This window comes from Electrophorus electricus, chromosome 10 (assembly GCF_013358815.1).
Source record: "Electrophorus electricus isolate fEleEle1 chromosome 10, fEleEle1.pri, whole genome shotgun sequence".
NCBI lineage: Eukaryota > Metazoa > Chordata > Actinopteri > Gymnotiformes > Gymnotidae > Electrophorus > Electrophorus electricus.
In genome coordinates this window covers 21,509,342-21,528,801 of record NC_049544.1, presented here as the reverse complement: position 1 = coordinate 21,528,801, position 19,460 = coordinate 21,509,342, and the positions used below count along the sequence as shown (strand labels likewise).

Below are 19,460 nucleotides of genomic sequence, written 5' to 3'. Positions count from 1 at the left end.
GTCCTGTACGTTATGCTGTAGTGTTGTTTGTTTTATCAGTGTTTGCACTGTATTCTTAGCTGTGTATGGTATCCCTGTTTAACAGGCTGGAAATACAGTTGTCACCATGAGACAAAGAAGAGAACAGACCAGGAAAAGAGCAAGAGTCTCGGAGAGGCGGGGGGGGGGGGGGGGGGGGAGAGAGGGAGGGAGGGAGGAGAGATGTAGGAAGACAGTTTGCCCTCCTCTTCTACTGGCTCTTGCCCACACCCACAGCTCTGGACCATCCTGCTTCACGGTCAGAGGGTTTGTAGGTGCTGGCAGACGCAGTTCCGTTCATCTCGCTCCGTCTGAGGTCCATACATACACTCCGCCACCCCGTGCCTTCCAACACCTGGAGTCCCACCAAAGCGCCGCAGAAATGACCCAAGTTGCTTTCCAGAGCGGCGAGCTGCGTCTGTCCGTGGAGAGTTAATTTTGTTTTTTTCCTACATACCTGGAAAGGTGTCCGTCGAACTCTGCAGAAGGTAAGGTGCAAATTTATTGTTGCTTCTGCTCTGACAGATTCTCCACGTGAAAGTGTCCAACATGCAGATTTCGGACATTCAACAGGTCTTTTCAGGAATGTTTTATATGACTTTTTAAATATCTAATTCTTCGTTTGTTGTATAAGGCAGTGTGGGTGTAAGCATCTGATAGCAAGCTATTCAGCAGGTGTTTGTTCTTTTTAAAATCACCTTAATACACATTTTGGTTGTGCAAAAAAAAAAAAAATTCTTTGTGATAATTGAAACGCTCAGTACATCCTTAGAGTCCGATTTATTTATTTATTTATCTACTTGCTTTTTTGAGGTGACATCACAGTCAAAATACAGTATTTATTTATAATATTATTATAAGATTATTAGTATACACTATGTATTTATAATTAATATTTTAGGTACGTTGTATTCTGAGTCCTTCTGATTCTTTTGTTTCGTTTTTTTGTGCTGCTGTTGTATTTCCACGTCCCTCATTTAAATCTAAAATTGGCACTTGTTAGTACCTAAGAACGGAAAGCGTTACTGCGCGAGTGCCAACGTCTGTGTCACTACACGACTGTCCATTCTCCCGTCTGTTGGCCAGCCGCAGGCAAACCCAGGTGCCAGACATCAACCCGTCATGTCGGAAGCGTTTCGCATCGTAAGCGAGCTCATATCAACATGGTCGCTCCCTCCTTCCTCCCTCTCCTCCCTTGTCTCCTGAGCCACCCACAGGGGGCGCTGTCTTTGCCCGGGGCCTAGTCCAGCAGCCCATGCCCAGAGGCGCTGCGCCGGCCACGCCCATGTCCTCGGCCGTCGGCCCTGCCAAGCCCCCCGGTGCCATGGGCCCCAAGGAGGTGGAGCTGATCCTGGTGAAGGAGCAGAATGGGGTGCAGTTCACCACCTCGGCCCTGGTCACCCCCGCCGGCCACACCCACCCGTCCGGGGAGCAGCGGGAAACCTGGAGCAAGAAGATCGACTTTCTCCTGTCCGTGATCGGCTTCGCCGTGGACCTGGCGAACGTCTGGAGGTTTCCTTACCTGTGCTACAAGAACGGTGGAGGTGAGAGGGCGCAGACCGACAGAACGTCCAGCGTGGGTGTTTGACCTGGCATATTAGGTCAGATATGTCTTATTGGATGTGCTTCGTAAAACAGTTCAATGAATGTTTATTGCACATCTACTGTGTTCTGGAAGTTTCTTGTTCTGAAAGTCAAAAAGACACTTTCCATGGATAATATACAAGAAACAAACAAGAACAAGATGTTAAAAATATGCATCTTTTAAAAAGCCTTTTTATAGTTAATTGACACTACTGAAATGAACAATTCCAACACAAATAATTTATTTGGGCCACACAATCACATTAATTTTGCCCCATAACAGCATGCGACATTAATACTTGAGCCCTATGGTAACTGTTCAACCACCAAGGACCCATAGGAGGTTCCAGTTACATACCTCACTCTGGTACCTTTCAAATCACTTTCACTGTAGGCACTGAATAATTCATAGTAATTACCAGGATAATTACGCCACTTATGCAATAAATGCATAATAAAGCCAGAGTTTAGAGGTTTATGTTTTGGTATTTTGCGTCCAACCCAGAAAGAAAAATGGCTGATGTGAGGAATGACTCCGGTTTCCGTTTTCAGGTGCCTTCCTCGTCCCCTACCTCCTCTTCATGGTGATCGCAGGAATGCCGTTGTTCTACATGGAATTAGCACTGGGCCAGTACAACCGGGAAGGAGCGGCCGGAGTGTGGAAAATCTGCCCCGTCTTTAAAGGTACGGCTATGTCGTCGCCACCTGGGGTCTGGTCGCACGCGTTCGGACGGGCAGGGGGCACCATTCCAACCTCACCAAACCAGGCTTTTTTGTTTTCCACAAGGTCCTTTGAGGCCGTGGCCCGTCAGACAACAGACAGGCACTTTTGGGTTTTTTGTTTTTTTTTAAATCTCTGGCCGAAATCGCTCTCAGTCAAATGGGAGCGTTTAGTATCAGATCTGCTCAGCATATGTCCTGCATTTGTTCGCCCGCATGCAAATTCCCTGCCAGTGTCTTCGGGCAGACACAGGGAACAGAGGGGCTGTGCAATTAACGTGCAAGAGGTTCCCGGTGACCTTCCGTCTCACTGTTTCCAGAACTTTCCAGAGCCTTCCTGTCAGCTGCACTTGAACCGTCCTTCTGGTAATGGTGGGTGTTGGACTGTCTTGTGTTCACGCACCTCCTTAGCATCACAGAACGTGTGCGCGTGCGTGTGTGAAAGAGAGAGCATGATTTTATGCCCAAATGCATGCATTTACCAAACACATTAAGAAATGCCCAGTGTAATTTTAAGGTTGCACAAAGTCAGCGTAACACACCAGGACTATCACACCCATCCATTATAACTCACCTCTCCCAAGAAAGAAACTTCATGTGTCAGCTGTCAACAGCGGAGATGCCTGTTCTCTATGGCCATAAGCTGCCTGTCAAGAATAACGCGTGAGGCGAGAAAGACCGAGAAAACGGAAATGTAAATTTCCAGAGAGGAGGAGAGGGAGAGACGGACGTTTTAATCACAAGCTTGGCTTGCTGTGCGACTGCCACTCTTTGGGTGATTACTGTAATTACTGCTGATCAGTACGTCCACTTCCTCGGGATCGATGCTCCCCGGTGCACGGAGCGTCACACATGTGCAGCTGATGAGCGAATCCTGTCCCTCCGTCCGACAGCCCTGGCAACCGTGTGGGCCTGCTGAGGGCTTTCGTTTCAACCTTTGAGGCTTGAGGTCGCGTGGGCTCACTGTGACCCGGAAGCGTTCGCGTGAAAGCGGCTTGTGTGCCTCTCGTTACTGGGCGACCATGGACGCCGCGGTTGTAGCCGCCCCGCTTTTCGCTTTTCTGTGTCTGGTGCCGGGTGTCTGAGGCACCCCCCCCCCTCGGTTTAGGCCCTGAGGGATGCCTGGATTCATTGTTGCCATTAAACCTCTTTTTGAAGTGGTACATCAGGAACGCTGAGGTCTGAAACAGGAATTTTAAGCAGCAGGGGAATGGAATGGGGTGTCCGTACGTGCAGCGACGTCTCCGTTTATTGCTTTTCCGAATGCTCCAGCTGAGTTATTACCGCGTCACGGCATCGCGGCGGCGTCGCTAGCGGTCCGTCTCAGTGGCTGTGGTCCTCCGTGTTTCCCCCCTCCTTCCTCCTGTTCAGGCGTGGGCTTCACCGTCATCCTCATCTCCCTCTACGTGGGCTTCTACTACAACGTGATCATCGCCTGGGCTCTCTTCTACCTGTTCTCTTCCTTCTCGGCCCAACTGCCCTGGGTCAACTGCAACAACACCTGGAACAGTGCCAACTGCTCGGGCCTGAACGCCACTCTGCTCAACGACTCGCACAAGACCACGCCGGCCTTGGAGTACTTCGAGTGAGTCCTGCTGACTGCATGCGTGTGCGCGTGGGCGTGCGTGCGTTTTAAGCAAGGCTGCAGAATTGCTATAATTTGACTCATCTCAAAATTTAAAAAAGGGTTTAAATAAGTAAAATCATGTGTATGTACAGTCCCGTGACTTCTGTTTAGCTTTGCATGCACACACACTATAAAGAATTTCACCTGTGCCCTCTGGAGGTGCTCATGTGTTCTGATGGCTTGGCTGGGACCCACTCTGTTCTTATACGTAGCATTAACAGGTATACGAATTAACGGAGCTCGTATGCGAGACTTCACCAAGCGAGTGTTATACTTTAAGGCGGTGTTTTCCAACCCAGTCCTCGGGGGCCCGATAGGTGGTTTCTGTTCTTTCCCAGCTCCCAGACCAAGTAGACAAGGACTCGGTGTTTGTGACTGCAAAGTTGATTCCCCCCCCACCCAGTGGGGCATGGCCTGTGACTAGACTGGGTCTGTGGAATGGCCGTAGACTGTGATTGGGAGTGCCCTGTTGAAAGGGGCGTGGTCACTGACAGCTGACAGAGCTGTACTGTTTCTGTGCAGGCGCAGGGTCCTGCATCTGCAGGACAGCAGTGGTATCGATGACCTGGGCCTCCCTCGCTGGCAGCTCACGTCCTGCCTGGCCGTGGTCATCGTGGTCCTCTACTTCAGCCTCTGGAAGGGAGTGAAGACCTCGGGGAAGGTGGGAACGGCCCCTCCTGATTACTCATACGTGTCCCGAGCGTTGGCTTCTGACACATTATCTGCTACGTAGAGCACATTCCGTTTGAGGTCCTAGATGTAAGGACCCTCTCATCTACCCCTTACCACCCTAAGAGAGTCTTTCCTCTAAGGCTCATCACTGAACATGTGGAACGCCAGAATAAACAAAAGTGTTTAGTAAATGCGTCCGTGATTGTGTGCATATGCAGGGTTGTGTGTGCATGTGCGGGTGGGTGCACGTGCGTGCATGTTTTAATGCGTGTGTGGGTGGGTGTGCGCGCGCGCGTGCGTGCGTGCGTGTGGGTGTAGGTGGTGTGGATCACGGCCACCATGCCCTATGTCGTTCTGACTGTACTCCTACTGCGAGGTGTCACCCTGCCTGGAGCCATCGATGGTATTAAAGCTTACCTGAGTGTGGACTTCCTCCGACTGTGTGATGCTCAGGTACACACACACACACACACACACACACACACACACACAAGCACACATGCATGCATACACACATACACATATAGTGCATACACTTAAATGCTACACACACACTACACTCAAAGGCAGTATGCCCCTGAGATACATCAAACCCGATGTGTCCTCCTGTTGTGTGCACCCCCCACACACATGCATCTACTCTCCCAGACTGAGAGAGAGCCCATGCAGGAGCTCTTACACAGGCCTGGCTGCCTGTTTCTCTCAGAACAGGGAACCAAGGAATGCAGTATGCAAACCTGCCCCCCTCTCCTCAAACTTTCCGATTGTACTTCGGGTTCCTTCCATCACTGAAAAGGTTTCTGTATGACGTTCACAATTTCTTGTTCCCTGTTCCTCATGAAGATTGTTTTAAAACAGTTTTCCTTTAAGAATATGGCATTGAAATGTAAATTTAAGACGTGACGGAAATTTTAGCTACAACCGTATATAGTTTAATTAAAAAAACTACCTTCAACTATTACCTGTGTATGTGTGGTGTGTGCTGTGCGTGTGTGTATGTTCCTATCTATGTGTTGGAGGAAACGCGTGTGTGTGTGTGTTGTGAAGCTGTAAACTTTGTTGAGCGACTCCTAAGGGATTCTCATTTCATCATCACTTAGCACCTTGCTAGCACTAACGAAGTGGCTGTTCTCTACGTCCCCTACAGAATCGCTGCTTCTCCCTGTAAGACCACTGCTCTGCCTCAAAGCGGCAATTTCAGAATTAGATTAGGCACATGCAAGCAGCGGCAATTTGCAAAATTACCCCGCATTCACAAGTGGCTTTCATCTTTCTGTTGAATGAGTTTCCTGCAATTATCTCTAATGATAGGTGTTGTGCGCTGTCTTTTGTGTGGCCGACCGTACCGATTGTTTGTCAGGTTTGGATCGAGGCCGCCACACAGATCTGCTTCTCTTTGGGAGTGGGGTTTGGTGTGCTAATCGCCTTCTCCAGCTATAACAAATTTAGCAACAACTGCTACAGGTAAGCTAGCTCGAAATACACACACACACACACACACACAGAGAGAGAGAGAGAGAGAGAGAGAGAGAGAAAAAAAGAGAGAGAGAGAGAGAGAGAGAGCGCTACAGGTAAGCATGCTCAAAACCCACTAAGTCCGCAAGACCCCCCCCCCCCCCCCCCCCCCCCCCCCCCCACACACACACACACACACACACACACACACTCCCTGCTTCTTATAAATAATAGACATTCTGCATATTTGGAGGAACAGGGTTGTTTTTATCACGTCAGCTCGTGGCTTCTATCAGATCAAATATTTATGCCCTTTTTACACAGTTTACACTGTTTGTCTGGGTCGAGCCTGGGCAAATGTAACGGAGGAGGACTCTCTAATGGTGCCGAAGAAACGCAAAATAACACGGAAACGGAGACTTGGGGTTTTACCCTTGTCCAGCTCGGGAGTGGTGTGGTAGGGTTGGGGCTGGGACCCGTTCAACAGTTCCAGAAGGTTCTTCCATGCGTTAATTGAGTTTACCTGATGGGAAATGAGCGCTAAAACTTGCTTCCTTGCATTTCTGCTTCTTGCGGTTTCCAAATGGCTCCGCCCCCTCAGCTCATTAAATATGCGCATTCATTAGCACGCTATGGAAATGTGCCCTGCCACTCATATCTGAAGGGCGAGCTCGTGTTTTTGTACAAGTGCTAATTCAGCTAGCAGGGAAAATGACTGGAATTAATGGAAGGGGTTGCCACTAGGGGTCGCTGCAGAGTGGCCAAGAAGGCCTAAGTAGCATAACGTATTCACAGGCTATGGGTTTCCAGTGAATTTCAGTTTTATCATAGGATTGGTCTCACTAAACACAAAATCTCTCTCTCTCTCTCTCTCTCTCTCTCTCTCTCTCTCTCTCTCTCTCTCTCTCTCTCTCTCTCTCTCTCTCTCTCACACACACACACACACACACACACACACACACACACACACACACACACACAGGTTTATTGTATTGTTGTATTTCGCCTTCTGCAGGGACGCCATTATCACCAGCTCAATCAACTCCCTAACGAGCTTCTTCTCAGGTTTTGTCATCTTCTCCTTCTTGGGCTACATGTCTCAGAAACACAATGTGGCCCTTGATAAAGTAGCGACCGATGGTGAGTGTGTGTGTGTGTGTGTGTGTGTGTGTATAATCTTTCTCTGTTGAGTCTGTGATTTTTCATGTTTTAATACTAGTATTTTCCACAATCCATGCATGAGTGGTTCTCCTCAGTGTGTGTTTTGATTATATAGATAGAGACCATCTAAAGATAAGCCATTACAAAGTCTCTGAGCTTTAGCACTCACCAACAGCCCGTCTCTTCTCCAATAAGGCATTGGTAACGCTGAATTAGCCAGGGTTTGAGAACGGATGCAACGCTCTCTAGGCAGCATGCTGTGCTTGAGCTTTCAGATGGCTCAGTCTCGCTCCAACTCCCATGAAATGAATTGCTATTGATCCTTTGTCAATTAATCAATGCCTTTTGTTAGTGTTATTCCTCCTGAAGCTGACATGTTTATTGCAAATACCAGAGGCCAGCTACATACAACGAATCGGCTCTACATTTTAAGTGAAAATTGATATGTCAGCTCAGATACGGACCACAATTTGTCAACGTGATAAAACACAGCGGCAAACTGTGTTTCCAAAAAGCTTAGATGTCGATTCCACATCATTTAGGAACCGCAAACAAATTAACTGTACCTTTTCAAAGTGTAAATAAATGTGTGTGTTGTTCTTTATATTTATGGAGATTATCATACTTCACAGCTGGTATCATGTGTTATGTGGTTCATTATTATGTTATAATTCCAGGGACCGTACCAAAAGGGACAGCGTTTTCAGTTGTTCCTTTGGAGTTCTTTAAACGCACAAGGCTTTTTCCCGTTCAGAGCCCATATTTACGCTCACAGCCATTTCTGGAGATCGACGTGCCTCCCTAACACATGTTGGACATGACGATTCATTATAGAATGTTAGATACTATAATATTACAGCCAAGCATTTTGTTTACAATGACTTAATGTTTCATCAGTGCTGCTGTTCACTACGTGTAGCCTGAGGGTGACTGAGGGGTCCCCCTGTTTGTAGATCTATGGCTACTTATTTACTAAACTGGCGCATTCACAGAAATAACAATTACTCTTAAAAGAATACTATTTTTATTTTCTAGTCTGTTTTATTATGTTCTATTCTACTCTACTCTCCAGGCCCTGGCCTGGTGTTTATCATTTACCCAGAGGCCATAGCTACTCTGCCGGGCTCCTCCATTTGGGCCGTCATATTCTTCATTATGCTGCTCACCCTGGGGATTGACAGCGCGGTAAGAGTGGGCCACAGACCGGGCCGCGTTTGTGTATGTGTATGTGTGAATTTGTCTGTTTGTGTGTGTGTGTGAGTGTGTGTTTGTGCATGTGGCTGGTGAACAGATGCTACAGAGCCACCACTGTGTGTCTTTTCTTCCCTTCAGTTTAAAAGTGATAGTGATGCCTCCTCTGTCAGGCAGGTAATGAGAGAGGTTGTGTGTGTGTGTGTGTGTGTGTTTCAGATGGGTGGCATGGAGTCTGTGATCACAGGACTCATTGATGAATTCAAGTTTCTGCACAAGCACAGAGAGCTGTTCACCCTCCTCATCGTCGTCTCCACCTTCCTCATCTCGCTATTCTGCGTCACCAATGTGCGTGAGACCAAAAGGACTCGCTCAGTCCACATCTGACCGCAGGGGCTGGATTACCAGATTAAGATTTAACCAAGTTTTAGGCTAGATGTTCGCACAGGATGGGTCGCACAGGCAGCACTTAACTCTTTAGCGCATATGCAAATTTTATCTTAATTTTATCTTAATTTAAATAAGTCTTACTTTACTATTTTTTTTATCTATCTAATTTTCCTCACCACTTATCAAATTTCCTTCTTTCTTATCTAGGATTATATAAATTGCACTGTAATAGGATGGCAAACTATACTGTGAGCATTAAAGACTATATCTACTGTCTCTCTCTATCTGCCTCATTCTAAATAATGCTCTTTCTCTTCCATCCTCCATCCCCCTCTCTATCCCTTCTTCTCTCTCTCCAGGGGGGTATCTACGTCTTTACCTTGCTTGACCACTTTGCGGCCGGGACGTCGATTCTCTTTGGAGTGCTGATCGAAGCCATCGGCATCGCCTGGTTTTACGGTGAGGGCGTCTGGCTTACCTTCATGCCCCTGGAAGCCAATGCCCCATTAGGGCCTATCAGGCAGCAGACAGCCAGCTGTGCCTCCAGGGCTGCCTTCCCTCATTACTGACCTGAGGGGCATTACACAGCAAGCTGCCAGGATACCTTGAGCCATGGAATGCTGGTCGGTGGTCTGTGGTTGAAGAGAAAAATAACTTTTTCCTAGAACTACGCTTTTAAAAAGTGTTTAAATCTATGTTAAGTGGAGGTGTAATGCATCGTTTCTGTAAACAGCCACGGAATTGCTTTATAGAGTGCAGTGACATCTCGAAAAAGGAGAAGCTCTTTTGAGACAGTGAGCACAACAGACAGCTGTTATTAACTGCCATCAAAACATGACTCTCATGCATTAGCGTGTGTAACAGCGTACCCAAAACAAGGCGAGGAAGGATGTAGAGGATTTTTCAGCATGGGGTAACGATCAGACGCTGTTTCAGAGTTCCAGGCGTGGCAAGTGAGGCGCGTCGTGTGCGGAAGCTCACTGCAGCACATTAAGTAGGCCCCACATCAGAGTCGGCTGTTATTTCCAAACGTCACAGGACAAGCCCTGCTGAAAGAAGAGCCCTGAACTTCAAAGAGTTTGCACGGGATCAGGCTGAGCTGAGTAGGCAGCTGGCCATGACATAAGTAGAGGAGGAGCACCACCTCACCTCTGACCGGGGGGCTCAGGGTCACAGGCTGCACCCCTCCAACAGCAGCTGTTCTGGGCAAAGCAAACAAATCTAGCCCCAGGCCTTTCCAGTGGCCTTTTTAGAAAAGCCTTGGCTAATGACCGTAATCGGAGGTCTTGGCCTTTGTGTCTCTCCAGATTTCTGCGGATGACTCTGATCTGTGCCTTGCAGGGCAGCGTACAGTGGAGAGAAGTTTCACAAGCACAGAAGGCGCGTGCACATGTTTCTCGGTCTTAGTTTGGTCTTGGTGTTTAACAGCAAGCGCTTTGCTTAAAACTAAAAACAGAGGGCGTGGGTTGGATTCCCGGGGAGCACACATACTGTAATACTGATATATGTGTGTCTTGGATTAGAACACCTAACAAATGATGTTAATATAAATATGTGACCCCATGCAAAATACATACAACAAAATACAACAAAGAGACCACAGTATGCTGCATTTTTTTAAAAAAGAAAGAAAAAGAAGTGCTAACGTGTTCCTGTTTTGGTTGATGTCTCTGTGAAACTGACATGCTGTGCGTTCGTGATTTCAGGAGTAGACCGCTTCAGCGATGACATCCAGGAGATGATTGGCCAGCGTCCGGGCTTTTACTGGCGACTGTGCTGGAAGTTTGTCAGCCCCTGCTTCTTGCTGGTATGCCCGCCGACAGCGTCTCTCTTGGATCGCCTCCACCATCCACGTTCACGTTAAAAGCGCTTGGAGGTGTTGGATGTAGTATAGTGTGATGTTTCCCTGTGCCCCCCCCCCCCCCCCCCCCCCATCTAGTTCATGGTGGTCGTCAGCTTTGCGACCTTTAACCCTCCGAAGTACGGCTCCTACGACTTCCCCGTGTGGGCCAACATGGTCGGCTGGTGCCTGTCCCTGTCCTCCATGATTATGGTGCCGATTTATGCCATCTACAAGTTCTGCATCCTTCCTGGCAGCTTCTGTGCCGTACGTCCACACGCCCTAAAGGCATTGTACAAACAAATTAAAGCTACAGTTCGTAATCATTTAAAACTGCGATTGGGAATCATGAGTCATGGCCACACCCACTGCAGTGAACAACACATAGCATGTGGGTAGCATTCTGTCTGTTGCTCTGGTGTGTTACCCATTCCTGAATGAGACTCTGAACACAAATTGTAGTTCTAGAGTAATATATGTAATTATTTTGGATACATTTCTACCAAGTTCCATGGATTGGCTGCATGATATGGTGCTGTCTCTTTTTTTTGACAAAGAAACTGGCATACGCCATCACTCCGGAGACAGAGCATCACCTGGTTGAGCGGGGGGAGGTGCGTCAGTTCACGGTAAGTTCAGGCTACACCCACTGTGGGATGTACCCACATTTATGCAGAACTTAAATAAGAACCCACAGGATCAGCTGTGCTGCTGAATCAGGTGCACTGCTGAAAAAAGCTGTTTGCATGGATTTTAGGGGTGAACTTTCAGTTGTGCCAAGTATAAAATTTTATGCCACAATTACATCAAAAAAGAAAAACAATACACTTAACGAGATATGGTTATGGTTTGTGTTATTCTTGTTAGATAAAGGTCATCTGAAAAACAGGTAGTGATGTGGTGACATGAAAGAGCGAGGAAACTGTTTTGGTTGTTTGCACATATGGCAGTTTACATTGCTACTGTTAACTATATAAATAATTCCAGTGTAATGCGACATGTAACAATGCATTCATGGCCTGTACTTAAACTTCATGCCTTGGTACTGTGCAACTGTGGTTTGACCGCAGCTGTGGTTTGTTGTTTGGCTGTAACCCTGCTGCTGTGGTGTGTGGTTTGACTGCAGCTGTGGTGTGTGGTTTGAATGTAGCCCTGCCACTGTGGTTTGACTGCGGCTGTGGTATGTGGTTTGACTGTAGCCCTGCAGCTGTGGTGTGTGGTTTCACTGTAGCCCTGCAGCTGTGGTTTGACTGTGGCTGTGGTGTGTGGTTTGACTGTAACACCGCAGCTGTGGTTTGACTACGGCTGTGGTGTGTGGTTTGACTGTAGCCCTGCAGCTGTGGTTTGACTGTGGCTGTGGTGTGTGGTTTGACTGTAGCCCTGCAGCTGTGGTTTGACTGTGGCTGTGATGTGTGGTTTGACTGTAGCCCTGCAGCTGTGGTTTGACTGCGGCTGTGGTGTGTGGTTTGACTGTAGCCCTGCAGCTGTGGTTTGACTGCGGCTGTGGTGTGTAGTTTGACTGTAGCCCTGCAGCTGTGGTTTGACTGCGGCTGTGGTGTGTGGTTTGACTGTAACACCGCAGCTGTGTGTAACCTACTCTCTCTTCTCCATTTTGTGTGTTTTTTTGTTTTTTTTTAAGCTTCATCACTGGCTCGTGGTCTGAGCTGTCGCGCCACTGTCGTGTCGAGCAAAATGAGGAGGATGCTCACGGGTGTGCGAAGTGCCGCCAGCCAAACCAAGCATAAACCTAATCGTTCCTTTCTTGCATAATTGAGCGTGTGGCTGTAACGTGACTTCGATCACAACATGGTTGGCGTTCTGTCCATATCGGTTTCAATCTCAGTATAAGATGACTGTTACTGTTGCTGATGTTGTATCCCAATGACTATTTATTGTTGACTGTTTTGTGATTAGAATACAACAGATCCTTATGTGATTGAAGTGTCAAAGAAAAAATATTGAAAAAGTACCTAGAAAAACACAGGAATGCTTCATTTGTGCCATGACATAATCTATATATTCTCTTAGTGTTTACAAAAAGCAAAATGATGGCTAGTACATTTGAACGCATCCCACCGAGATGTGTGCGCCTACACTTTCTGTGTGTGTCCTGTCTGCCGTACAAGAGGACACACACTTCCGTGTTGGCGTAAAGCCTGACTACCTGAGTCATTGCAGTGTCTGCAAACCTCAGACGTTTAGAGCGATGAAAACAAAATTGTTATAACAAAATCATGTTAAATGTGTGTGGTTTTAAGTCTATGACAGATCTTCAGTATATAGATAATCTATAGAGTTTAAACTATATAATCTATAGAGTTTAACTCTACACTTCCTACAATTTGGAGTAGATCAGGTGGAATATACACTAAAAATCGCTTTTTGTTCATCACAGATACTTTGTTTCTTAACAGCTTTGAAAGGGCCAGGTTCATATATTGTGAGTGACTACTGCAGTTTACCACCCACCCATATCAATAAAGAGTTTGTGTATAAACATGTTTGGGAGCAGTTTGTGTTCAGTCCTGGCTGATGCTGGTGTGATTTTTGCGATTTTGCAAATGTTGTCAAGTTCTATATGGGACAAAACCTGATTTCCACGGAAAATCAGGCAAAACATTGGTCAAAACGTCCACTCTTTATGTGTATGTGTCACACTGTGGTGTCTGAACAGAAGAATAAGCAGGAGATGCCATTTTTAATGCCAAGCAGTGCACTTTATTCTACCGAAACACGGCAAGAGAAAGGACTGGAGACACACTCACACACACACAGACACACACACATACACAGACACACACGCACACACACACACAGACACACACACACAGACACACACACACACACACACACACAGACACACACACACAGACACACACACACACACACACACACACAGACACACACACACAGAAAGATGGCAACATTCCGACAAAATGCTAGTTAATCTAAGCAGGGAGATTAAATAACTGTCTACACCACAAACCACACGCCTGGTGTAGCAAGATTAAACATAAAACATTAAATGTGAAACATTGGAATGTCTTATACATTTTTGAAATTTGGATGCATCACCCATTTTCATTTTGAATTATATCATCCAAACCAAATGGTTATAGCAAGACCAGGTCTAGTAGAGGTGTGGTGAACCTTGCAGATGTGTGCAAACACACCCGTCTGAAAGACTGAAACTATGACGATTTCCCCGAATACTAAATAATAATAAACACACTGATGCATGTAAGAGATCGGTTCCTCTGGGTTATAAACTACTTTCACAGTCTACTGTGTGTGGTGTGTGCTCTTTATCTTAATGTTCTGGCCTTCTTTTTCATAGGTTTGACATCTCATTTGTTCAGCTAAACATGCTCTGAAAATACTGTACTATATAATACTGTACTATAATACCATTTCACCGTGTAAGCAAAGAGCGCTCAATCGCATTCTGGCAGCTCTCTCTCTCTAATATCGAAATGCTCAAAATTGTTGTGCCGTACACACAGTTTCCAGACAAACACAACAGAGGTCCTTTACCAGCTGTGCAAGCGAAGTTCTTCTGAAGTTCTAGGCAGAGGAACCAGTTTATATATGAAAAGTAAATGTTTGTCATAACATTCTTTCCATTCTAAAGTTCCAAAAGTGTAGATGAGTTTTTTTCTTTTAAATTCCTAATTTCATTGCTGCCATAGCAACATTGGGCAATGCAAGTCAACATGTCATTAATGCAGTGTCCATTAGTATTAAAATGCCACTGGAAACAACAAATCATTAATTTTGATTGTCAACAACATGAAACCAAGCCTTCTCTCATCATTCATATATAGTTCCAGAATAAAAGATCTTTTTCACTATATATACACCAACGAAACATGGCTTTTTTTACAACGAGAAAATAAGCTTAACTGTTCAACTTCTTGCAACAAGAAAAAGTGTTTAATGTGTTTGGCCATTTAATTTTAATTGTGTATTTGTAACAAGCACTTAAAAATATAGCCTGGAAACAATTCAGGAGCTCTTCACGTGGTGACAGATTCACAGATTCTATCATTTTAATCCACTAAACATTCTGCTTCTACTATTAATAAAATACATTCCAGATGAATATGATCTGATAGAGACTGGTGTTATTGATCGATTACAAACTTGGACAGTGCACCTGTTTTGGTACAGACTGCCAGAGGTCAGAATTCGTTGCTGCTGGTTTTGTGATGTAGCTGGTGTGAATTTTCTCGGATTATTCATCAGAAAGTTTAAGAAATTGTACCTCGTTAACGCTTCTCGGAGGAAGGAAAGAATAAAAGGTACATGATAATACCCACGCTTCGTACCTTCGTACCTTTGCACCTTTGCAGTGCTCTTTACTACTGACTTAAAAGAAGACACAGTTTTGCAAAGAATTTTTTGCAACGTTAATGTAAAGCATGTTGTGACCAGGCCCTAACCCTAAGTGTGGGTGACGGAAAAAGTGAAAATGGGGACAATAAAGAGGCACAACACCTTAAAGGTCTTCGAAGGTGTCTTTATTTATCACAGCCGCTGAGATGGCCAGTGTAACCCCTAAAACAGTGATTTTGCATTTGCTACAGATTGCAGATGATATATGAGACATTACTGGGTAGTGACGAAGCCTTCTAGAATTAATCCATATGTCATGGCCAAGCAGAATCAAGATCAAAGACGTACATCCTCTGAGACCACTCTGTCTTTACACACATGACTGTTTTTCTTATCCATGTCACCATAAGCCATATGCCTCCCGGCTGGTCTTCCTCTGTGAAAAAAAGCACGCTGGTCTTCCATCTGGCCGCGGGGTGCAGGTTTTCTAATGCTGCCGGACTCGTCCTGTCCCCCTTTCCGGGGCCTCGCTTTTCTGCTTTAAAAGCAATTCATCATATAAAGCGATCAGGCTACAGTGCAGTCTGACTGATCCCAGGTCAGCATCACATCACCCTTGTCTTAGCACTGATAATAAAGTAGGAGTAGAAAACAATTTAGTGGAAGCCAGCACATCTAAAAGGGCTGGGAAACCAAACAGACAGTCTGCTAATCTCTGGTTCTAAGTCTGAGCTTCAATTTGCCTGATGGTTACTGCAGCCATGTTCATGGAAAAGTGGTCACCCAGTAAACTAGCCAGAGAGACCCGGACGGAGAGAACTACACACAGGAACGTGTGTTTAAGAGATAAACCAGTGATAAACCTGTGATAACATGAATTTAAGTGATAAATCTGTAGATGTGAAGAATTTGTGAGGACTGGAGCCAGATAGGGCTTGTAATTGCCGTCGTTGTTAAAAAAACAACTTGTTGTCTGTTGCACTGTTGTTTTTATGTTGCACCATGGTCCTGGAGGAACATTGTCTCGTTTTTGTTGTGTACTTGTATATAGCTGAAATGACAATAAAACCTCTTGAACTTGAACTTGAACTTGAAAAACAGAGCCAGTTATGTGTAGCCTTCATATTAAGAGCATAATAGACTTTGTTTTGGCTTGTTTGTTTGTGAACTTCTGATGTGTTATAACTTTACCTGTTGTTGCACGGTCATCCCACTCATGACGTTCCTTCTGAGCATAGCCTGAGCAGACGGAGGAGGGCTGGGATTTCGCTCGTACTTCGGCTCACTTTCTCAGCGCGATCGTCAGGTGACTCGACACTGAAATGCAAAACATTCATCAAACAAACTTTATCAGCTCTTTAAACAGTTTGCCAGAAGGTCGAGGCATAGGTTTGTTTTCGTTTAAATGCCTGTAACAAGACACCGATTTGAAGATGTGATATGAGCGAGTCCGTCCAATAGGTCTACAGATCTATAGGTTTAAATTGCAGAGTGTTTTGTTTTTCGGTGGGCTATTGATGGACCCAGAGTGGGTCTCATTTTCTCGCCGGTGTTTTTCCTCACGCTGCTATCACGGCCAATAATCCGATTGCCTGGAAGGCCGCGTTCTTACATAACAAGACACTTTCCAGGTAATAAAGGGGAAGAGGAGCAGCTGAGGCACGCTCTTGGGTAAATGATTGTTTTGGCCTCTTCGGAGACCATGCGCCTGAATCACCTCCGCTGATTACAGGGAGTAGGCCCAATCAAAAAAAGGCCAAGCCTTCATCTTTCACCGGCGCCCGCACCGTACGGCCGGGCACGAATGGCTAGAAGTGGTTATCCCGAGCGGAATGGGGTGCCACCCCTTCTGCACTCGGACATGGGTGCTAGGCCGACGGCTGGAGCCAGGCGCGTGGCAGGTCTGCACAGGATGGAATCGCCACCAGGATAGGATGTCCAAACGGCTACATGGCACAATGTGACGCATTGGTCATGGTCTCTTTGAAGGCAAGGGTAAAGGTCAAGAGTCCCACCTCTTTATCCCTAAGCATGACCACCAATCAAGTGGCTCACTGGTTACTCTGATACTGGCTATGTAATTATATATATTTATATATATTTATATATATTTAACAGTATGCCGTCAGCTTCAAAATGCAGCATTTATGATGATTGTTACCACCTTGTGTCTGACCTTATGAGGGCTCTGTAACTTTGGCCATTATTAGAATAGATAACTTGACTTACACTGTTGTGGGCAAACGGTCAGAGTGAGGAAGTGTTACAGGATAATCAAAACCATGAAAACAGACATTACGTACAGTTGTTTTAAGCAATGGCCACCTTTTACAACAGATCAGGCAGCTCTATCCAGTGTTAGCTGAAGTAAATATCTCGGCAGGGTTTAGGAAATTGGTGATTACCTCTCCACAGAGGTGGTCTGTGTTGGCAGTGACAAGCACCCTGGTCCTTTTAGAGAGCATGTCCTCTGTACCTGCGTTGTCAAGGAGGCCCAGTTACAGAGAACCTTAGGCTACAAGTGCAGTGTAACCTCCATCATTGCCACAGTCTTTAAACAACGGCGGCTGTCTGTGCTCACGGGTCTTACTGCAGCAACTGAATGTAAAGCAAATACCTACACACAAAGGCTATATACGAGGTCTCTCCTTCTGTCTCTTTCCCACACACACCTCTACTGGCTATCCAAACATCACACCACCTTTATTGCATGAATACTTCCTATTCACATTTAAATTATATAACATTATATATCATTTCAATAAATACGTGTAATTTAAAGAAATTCTATTTATTTAAAATTTGCTTATTACCAATCAGCTGTAAGTGGGTAACGGAAGCTTCACCCACGCTTCCCACGGCTGGCATCTTCCTCAACTGCACTGCGAGGCATTGCCTCGCCACGGAGAAAGCAGGGAACGAGGAAGCGCACATGCTGTGACAGCGTGCGCGCGCGCACACACACACACACACACACACACACATCCTTTCTAACACACACTTCTTGGACTTCCAACAGGACAGAGGAGTACCACAAGAATGCAGTGTTACCTATAAGCTTGCTAACTTTAACCACGGCTGTCTCATGCCCCCGCCAAGCCTTTACAAAATAATATATACACATACATTTATATAAAAGGCTCCATCTTTACTTTAATGAACTATCTTGTTAGATTGTTGTTGGAGGCAGGACGACACACAGATTCACTGAAGCTGTTAGTGGGCTCTGAGTTAGTGGGCGCTTGAGTAATCACGCCATCTTGTGGTCAGTCGAAAAAATGACGTGTAAGATTTCCAAGTGCCTGCTAGGTGTAGGATCTAACGTGCAATTTGGATTAGGAGGCCATTAAGTTGACGTTGGCGTCACTGAGCAGCTTTTCACACGAGGGATTGTATTAGTTTTTAAAAGCACGCACAAGTGCGTTATGTGGCCTGATTGTAATAAAATCCGCGGAAAGTGTACTAAAATGAAACCATGGACCAGACGGATAATGCTGTTAACGCACACGACACATTTTGAGAAGTTTAAGCCCAAGGACAGTAAATGCCGAAATAGCCGGTGAAAGTGTGGACAGCTCGTTCAAAACTCTTTCAGGGACAGTATTCCCAAATGACCAGTCCACTAAAAGAAATGGTCTAAACAAGACAGACACGTCACGTGTTCATTTAACAAGTTCATGTTTGAACAACTAGAGTCGTTGGCACACAAACATTTAAAACACTGAAAAACCAAACGATTCAGGATGAACCGACAACCGATTGCTCGGATGATGATCTCTGTAGTTCGTTCAACAGAGATGGCCCAGCTGTTGGCATCCCGATTTAGCCGGTCCTCATGTAACAATCTGCACAGGTGCCGGGCCAGTTGTTTCTGTTGTCGTAAAACACTAAAGAAACACTGTATTTTTGTTTGTGTGTCTGTTTGTCGAGTCATTTGCAGGCCTGGGTTTACACAACAGAGATGGTCCCTTGGTGTCCAATTAGATGGAATGAATGGATGTAGTGGTACCACTAGCACTTTCCATAATGACAAACCTACATTAATATACGATTCTGGAATCGGCATTTTAAATACTTATCATTTATCACAAATTTATCACAAATGTGAATATTTGTCATTAAGGCATCATTTACACAGAGCAACTGAAGCGATGGCGCAGAACCCATCTATCTACCTGTAGCAAACCTGTGGTTCAATGTCGAGAGAGTGACGTGGTTTCTATAGAAACCGTTCGGAATAACACAAGTCCCCGTGATACTCGCGCGCTCGGTGCGGCGAGCTCCTGCGCGCGCTGCGCTGATGCGAGCTTGCGCGATCTTGAATCCTGCTGCACGTCTGTTCTTTTGGGTTTTTTTTTTCTTCAGTCTGGTACGGAGCAGCTTCCGAGGATACACAAATTAGCGAAAGCATATTTTAATGCAGTCTAACATTTACTAAAGGATGCTGTTGCAAGCTTTACGCATTAT

The 19,460-nt window shown here is 45.7% G+C and overlaps 2 protein-coding genes across 3 annotated transcripts in view; both read left to right on the top strand.

The window, feature by feature from the left end:
* Positions 1–272: 272 nt before the first annotated feature.
* On the top strand, positions 273–13,119 carry slc6a3 (solute carrier family 6 member 3). Of its 2 annotated transcripts, XM_027033026.2 has the most exons (15): positions 273–506; positions 1,236–1,562; positions 2,155–2,286; positions 3,694–3,907; positions 4,472–4,610; positions 4,940–5,074; positions 5,982–6,085; positions 7,092–7,216; positions 8,310–8,422; positions 8,648–8,776; positions 9,178–9,277; positions 10,525–10,625; positions 10,758–10,925; positions 11,216–11,287; positions 12,298–13,119. In XM_027033026.2, exons 2-15 carry the CDS (start codon positions 1,274–1,276, stop codon positions 12,319–12,321), a joined length of 1,845 nt encoding a protein of 614 aa, XP_026888827.2. In that variant the 5' UTR covers positions 273–506; positions 1,236–1,273; the 3' UTR covers positions 12,322–13,119. The 2 variants fall into 2 exon arrangements, with proteins under 2 accessions (XP_026888827.2, XP_026888826.1); XM_027033025.2 differs by lacking the exons at positions 273–506; positions 1,236–1,562 and having other exon boundaries at positions 2,213–2,286; positions 8,340–8,422.
* A 6,197-nt stretch (positions 13,120–19,316) lies between these two features.
* The window catches only part of LOC113592230 (doublecortin domain-containing protein 2-like), a 22,888-nt gene continuing 22,744 nt past the window's right edge, over positions 19,317–19,460 (top strand). The window contains exon 1 of the mRNA XM_035530769.1: positions 19,317–19,460. This exon is cut by the window's right edge and continues 413 nt beyond it. The gene's annotated coding sequence lies outside the window, so the exon portion shown is untranslated.